Source organism: Peromyscus leucopus, chromosome 8b (assembly GCF_004664715.2).
Source record: "Peromyscus leucopus breed LL Stock chromosome 8b, UCI_PerLeu_2.1, whole genome shotgun sequence".
Classification (NCBI taxonomy): domain Eukaryota; kingdom Metazoa; phylum Chordata; class Mammalia; order Rodentia; family Cricetidae; genus Peromyscus; species Peromyscus leucopus.
Window position 1 is genome coordinate 105,229,521 of NC_051086.1, and position 6,539 is coordinate 105,236,059.

A 6,539-nucleotide genomic window follows, 5' to 3' on the forward strand; every position below is an offset into this window, starting at 1 on the left:
GCTGCTATTACCAGGTCAGTGTCCGGCAGAAGCCTAGCTCTGGTATTCTGTGGGCTTCCACGGACCTGGTAAAGATGGTTGACATGACCCGACTTGTGATCAGCTGTCAGTGGCAAGATAAAAAGGCATTGCCTGACCAGCTCCAGTAAAAGTTTCACCCCACTGGTCAACATTGGTGGACCCCAAAGGCAAGACTGGGAGGGCTGCAGGGAAGCAGCTGACCACTACTAGCTGCATGAACAGTACAACCACTTTACTGAAGAACTTAATCAGGCCAAAAATGGAAGGTTCTGGAGTGACTCCTTCTTGATGTTGGTCACCGTATACACATCCCCATAAGGGCAGGGAGGGGTTTGAGGTTACTAGATGTCTTTCAATGTGCTCAGAGGCAGACAGGTAATCCTGCCTCTCGGGTCACTTGAGGACTATGTAGGAGCTAGTGTAGCACTGGCTAGGACCAGTGGCTTTAGGCTTCCATGTAGTGCAATGGTCCTGTCCTGTATGTAGCCTTGTAGGTGCTCTAGAGAGCCCTCTACTGGAGATACGGGGCGATGCTTCCATGGCGGTGACTTGCTGATCCAGCCAGCAGGGAACCCCTCACACAGAAGTTGTGCAGACCCACATCAGTCTCTCAAGGTTCTAGATCTTTCAGCAGAGTTCCTATTCCATAGACATCTCCTGTGAGATAACCCAAATGATGTACCCAGGGGTGGCATGCAAGGCTCCAATATTGAGGGCAAGCTCCCGCTAGGGTATGCTTATCCAAGCAATCTGGCTCTACACTAGGGCCGACAGTGACCTTAACTCCAATCCCAACTGCCAGCCAGGGTCTAGGTTTATGAGTCGTGTCACCCATGGATCTGGGGTTTGTTTTATATTCACTTCTCCACAGGAAGCCAGTAGCAAAGACACAACAAGGCTGTTAGCAGCAGACAACCTCAGCCATATCCACCTGAGGGACCTCCACCCTCCACTCGAGTCTTGCCATTCCCTCCAAACCCCACAAGTAGCATAGACCACACCACCCCAGACTCCTTCAGGGGTGTTTATTTCCCAGTCAGAAGAGAAGCAGGGACAGGCTCCTCTGCCTGTTGAGGCCTAGGCCTGGCAGAAACCACACAGGGAACGGGGATGGGGAGGGAGGCACAGGAGACAGCTCCCAACTGTGTGCACTTGGTCCCACGTCTGTCCTGGCTGGGTCCGGAGAGGGCCTGCCCAGGGATGGTGGCACCAAGAGCCAGGGCAGAGGCATCAGGCCAGCTGGCCCAAATGGAGGCAATAAATACTGACAGGCCAGGCACGAGGTTCAGGCCATAGGGCCCAGGTGAGACAAGTAAGGCTCGGCTGGCTTTGTCCCTCGGGGGCTCTCTGTGGGGACAGGGGCTTTGAGTGCTGCCTAGAGGACAGAGAAGGCAGAGGAATGAGGCACCCTATCCTGCCTCCTCGATGGGGCTGGAGGCATTGAGTTTTGGCAACTGACCCTCCCCTCGCTACTGGAGCCACCCTCAGCCCTGGCCACTGGGAGAGGGGACGAGCTGGCCAGGCCTGCAGGAAGCTACGGCAGCACACCCCAGGCCTCTCGGGGTGGGTCACCAGGATGGGGATGGCAGACAAGGCAAGGACGGGGAGACCACATGCTCATGCAGACGGGGAGTTAAGAGTTAGCGACGGCCCCCAGCACACGCTCCACATGTTAAGGCATCATGGTTAGACAGTGACTGACAGTGACGGATGACCTGGCCAGGGAGTGGTGGGGTGGAGGACAGACAGACAGCCCTTGCTCATGCTGAGGAACCTAGCTCAGCTGGGGCAGAGACAGAGTTGGCTGGGCAACCCAGACAGTGTTCCATTCCATTCTAGAAGCCAGGGCCTGAGGAAGGGAAGACAGAGGGAACCTGGAGGTACACAGCAGATTGGAGGCCTAGGCTGGAACCCCTCCCCCACTGTACAGGCAGAAGCAGCAACGTGACACTGGAGACCACGGGGGCCTGCAGGCAGGAGGTGGAGGAGGGCAGACAGAAGAGCTGCCCGCCTGAGTGGACCAGGGAGGAATGGTGAGGGGGGGTCCTGTCAGCACTTTGGTTTGGGGTGGGTAGGGGTCTAGGGTGGGGCATGTCGGTCCTTCTGTCTGTCCGTCGCCCTGCCCACCTCCCAGCTGGAGCTCAGTCCTTCCATTCCTTTTTGATGGTGAGATTCCACTCCCAGGACAGGTGGTCAGTCTTGTCATCATCTGTGAAGCGGGACTTGATGTTGTAACTGCCCCGAGCAAGCATGCCTTTGGGGGCCTCCTCCATGGGTGTCAGGAACTCATACTCCTCAGCCCGGGGCCCATAGCTCCCGACCATGTAGTCAGTCTTGTCAACTGTGGGACAGGAGAGGCATGGTTACTGGGGATGCAAACCCCCCTAAACGCACAGACTCTCCACTCTATAGGTCCACCCACTTACTTTTGACCCCTTTCCTGTATGTGTGCTGGATGTACTTCATGCCTGAGACGATCTCTCTGTTCACCTGTGGAGACACAGAACGAGGTCAGCTGACTCCCCAGTCCTGCTCCTCTGCCCCTCTTTGCCAGGACTCTCAAGGCCTCCATCTTACCCGGAAAGAGATTTTTATCCGGTATTCCACACCTTCCTTCAACACAAATGACTGTTTCTTGAAGCTCTCCAGATCACCTGTATTGGGGAGAAGGCTCAGTTGATTGCTTGGAGGCTTTCCACGCTGCCCCTACAATCAGCAGGCCCTTCCTTGACACAAAGCAGAGTTTGAGAGCACCTAGCTGCACTTCCCCTCTGCCCCACCAGAGGGCACCCATGTAGAAAATTATTTTTAGGGGCAGTGGCTGGATGCCAGCTGGCCCCACCCAGGAGCTCCAATACCCACTCACCTGTCAGGTCCAGTTCCAGAGGGCCCGGGGCGGTGCTGCACACCAAGGTCAGGCGGGTCACAATGACGTTGGGGACATTGGGGTCTGGAGAGTGAGAGTCAAGAGTCAGGGGCTGGAGAGATGGCTCAGAAGTTAAGAGCACTGACTGCTCTTCCAGAGGACCTGGGTTCAGTTCCCAGCACCCACATGGCAGCATATAATTGTCTGTAACTCCAAGATCTGACACCCTCACACATGCAGGCAAAACACCAATAAAAAAGCAAAAAGGTCAGATCCCCATTCCTTAGTTTTTTTTCCAACTCCCCGGAAGGAGGGAGGCAGACTAGAAAGGGAGTGGTGACAGGGTCAGGTGACATCCTTACTCCTACCCACTTACCTGCAGAGACAGCCACTCGGCCCAGCAGGGCTTCCTTATACTTTCGAAGGCTCTCATCATCCTTGTCCAGTTCCTGGATCTCCTGGATGCTCTTCTGGGCTGGGGGCTTGTAGTTGACTGAGTGCTCATCTTCCTCATTCTCAGCCGCTATCTGGGCAAGCTGCTCAGCAGTGGGTTCCTGTTCTGCCATGCTCACCTCTAGCCTGGGACACCTGTGGATGGGGAGTGAGCAGGACTGTGACAGCCTGGAGGCATTCCAACCTAGAGAGACCCTGACACCTGCAGAGAATGATGGAGGCAGCCATGCGGAGAACTTGGAGCAAAGAAGTTGCTGCCACTGCCCAGCTAACTCAGAGGCTACACCCCGAGTACATCAGAAGCAACAAAATGGGGATCGAAGCCTGTTCCTCAGAGAAGAAAACACCCTTCCTCCCGATACAGAATAAGTAGCCTCCAGACCGAACAGAACAGGCAGACGCATCGCTAAATCCCTTGGGTCCTGCTCCTCCTGCCCCTAACTGCCCAGGTGCTAATCCCAAGACACTCTTACTGGGTCATGGAGGTAGGTTCTCTTATAACGGGATGCTCTATGTCTTAGCCACGTGCAGGACAAGGGTCTGTTCGTTCCTGCCAATGGAATACTGTCCTAAGCTCAACTATGAGGCGACCGCTTAAAAGCCTAAAGGAGATCCTAAATATGCAAGCCTGTCCTCGATTGTGAGGGTCTGCAAATGCAACTTGGGAGCTGGTGCATCGCTTGCAAATAATTTCAGGAACCTCTTTCTGGGCCCTGACTCTAACGCGTCAGCGGCGGTGCAGAACCAACCAGGACGGAAGCGCCTCGGGTCCCTTTCAGTTCCGCAGATCCCCAAATGTCTCCCAGAAACCCACTCGGATCCCTGCAGGCGATGCGCAGGGATCAGCCCTGACACAAGGCCCCACGCCGTCGTCCCTCTGAGGGGTGTCCGCCAAAGAAACAGATAAAGCGGCGATCCGGTCCAAACCGGGAGGCTCCAGGCGACCCCGCCCGACGCGGCCAAGCGTGGCCGCGGGCGACAGCATCCAGGGCGCGGCCCGCACTTCCGCAGGGCCCGCAATCTGGGCGGGGCGGGGCCGCGCGGCGGGAGCTCCGGACGAGGCCCCACGCAGGACCCCGCCCGCGCGGCCCGGGATTGGGTCCCGCTGGCACCTGGCGCCCAGGCCTGAGCAGCGGCGGCCCTTCGGGCAGCAGCTCCGAGGCGCCCCCGGCCCGCCCCGCCCGCCGTCGTGACCGCGCCCCGCCCGCGAGCTCCGCAGCTGCCGGGGTCGCGGCACAAAGCCAACCCACTCCCCCCGCTCGCGCGCCGCGCCGCGCCATGCAACGCGCCCACTCACCGGAGGCTCGACCGCCGCTCTTCGCGCTCCCTCCCGCACCAAATGACGAACGTCGTCCGCCGCCCGCCGCTCGGACGGTCACTTCCGGGGTCACAAGACTTCCGCTCTCGCGGGCGGGGTCGCCGTGCGCATGCGCCGGCAGGGGGCGCCGGTCGGCGCCGGCGCCATTTTGCGGCGGGCCTCGTGGGCGCGTCCCTCGTGGGCCGGCGGGCTCGCGCCGGACATCGAACGTCTAGCGCTTGTGTTTGTGTGGCGAGGGCCTTTTCTTCCAGAGCAGCGGCGCGCGGCCACCTCGTGGCTCCCAGGGTTCCGTGATTGCTGCGCCTGGGCCTTGTCCCATTGTCCCTAGAATCTGCAGAACCAGGGTCCTCCGATGCGGCGCCACCGCGTAACTGCGCCGCCGGCGCTTCGCTCTGGAGGCCGTGTGTCCTCCCGAATCCCCATGCATTCCAGTTTTAAGGACAGGACGCCCTTACTGGAGGGAGGGCCTGGCCGGGGGCTTCCCGTTGTGTGATTGAGCCAGCAGCTCGTTCCTCCCGAGGATTCAGTTCCTGCTACTCCGTAAGAGCGCTCCGTAGTGGCCTTTCCCAAGGGTAGCCTCACACTGAGAGGAGGCAGGAACTTAAGGGGATCTACGGAATTTCTGTAATCCAACAAAAACCATCACTTGGTCCTCTGTTGGGCATACCTGCCCTGTGGCATCCAGAAGACAGCTGCTGGCCCCGGTCATCAAGTTTAAAAGTACATTAGGAATCCAGTGGTCCCTGTATCTGTCTTCAACAATTATGGCCGAGTTATTTCATCCAAGCCCTTATATCCTCTGGCCACACATCGCAACTTTGAAGCAAACCAACTACTGTGCTTTCAAACGACTATTTCGAGTAGTATTTTTGTCTCTAAGGAAGATGGATCTGCAATACCCTATCCCTGCTCTTCTATGGAAAACTTATTTCAAAACCAAACTCCATCAACACTTGATTATTCCCACTCTTATTCTGAGATTTGGCTTGCCTTACACACACATACACACACACACACACACACACACACACACACACACACACACGCCCAGAAGTGTGCCAAGCTAGCTTTTCAGGAGGCTCATGGTCCTGCAGGGTGGGCCTAGTTGATTGAACTGTGACTCACTTACAGCTCCCTAGTTTAAAACACTTGGCTCCAAGTGCAAATCTTCCAAACAGGCTTCTTTTTGTTCCTTTCCTGGATCTCACTAATCAGCTGCTTGATCTATTGCTGCGCATTGGCTTTTTTTTTTTTTTTTTGGCTTTTTTTGGTTTTTCAAGAAGGTTTATCTGTTACTTTAGTTGTCTAAGAACTGCTGTATAGACCAGGCTGCTCAAATCAAGAATTGCTTACTTGTTCCAAGTGCTGGATGAAGTGAGTGCACTACACGGGTTCTTTTCTTTTCTTTTTTGTTTTTTCGAGACAGAATTTATCCATGTAGTTTTGGTGCCTGTCCTGGATCTCCCTCTGTAGACCAGTCTGGCTCGAATCAGAGACTGCTGGCTCTGCTCCGAGTGCTGGGATTAAAGGTGTGCACCACCATTGCTTGGCTTTTTTATTTTTTAGATTTATTTTTATTTTATGTACATAAATGAAGCGCAAATCTATTTGGTTTTTAAAAACCCGGAGTCAGATATTGAGAGTGAAAGCTGAAAGATCAGAGAAGCAGAGCAACCATCCACTAGAAGGTTCTTACCTCTATGAAATCTCAGACTGAATGGGGAGCTGACTTCCTGATTCCACCCTCCTTATATTCTTGTCTCCACCTCCCAAGTGCTGGGATTAGAAATGTGTGCCACTACAGCCTGGCCTCTATGGTTAACTAGTGGCTAGCTCTGCCCTCTGATCTAAAGGCAAGCTTTATTTGTCAGAATACAAACA

General features: G+C 55.6%; 1 protein-coding gene across 2 annotated transcripts; it reads right to left on the reverse strand.

Annotated features, from left to right (window-relative positions):
* Positions 1–1,029: 1,029 nt before the first annotated feature.
* Arhgdia (Rho GDP dissociation inhibitor alpha) lies at positions 1,030–4,738 on the reverse strand. Of its 2 annotated transcripts, none has more exons than XM_028853604.1 (6): positions 4,638–4,738; positions 3,264–3,475; positions 2,888–2,971; positions 2,599–2,675; positions 2,448–2,511; positions 1,030–2,362 (listed from the first exon to the last, which is right to left on the reverse strand). In XM_028853604.1, the coding sequence occupies exons 2-6, from the start codon at positions 3,451–3,453 to the stop codon at positions 2,163–2,165; spliced, it is 615 nt and encodes a 204-aa protein (XP_028709437.1). In that variant the 5' UTR covers positions 3,454–3,475; positions 4,638–4,738; the 3' UTR covers positions 1,030–2,162. The 2 variants fall into 2 exon arrangements, with proteins under 2 accessions (XP_028709437.1, XP_028709438.1); XM_028853605.1 differs by lacking the exon at positions 4,638–4,738 and adding an exon at positions 4,090–4,357.
* Between the last annotated feature and the right edge of the window lie 1,801 nt (positions 4,739–6,539).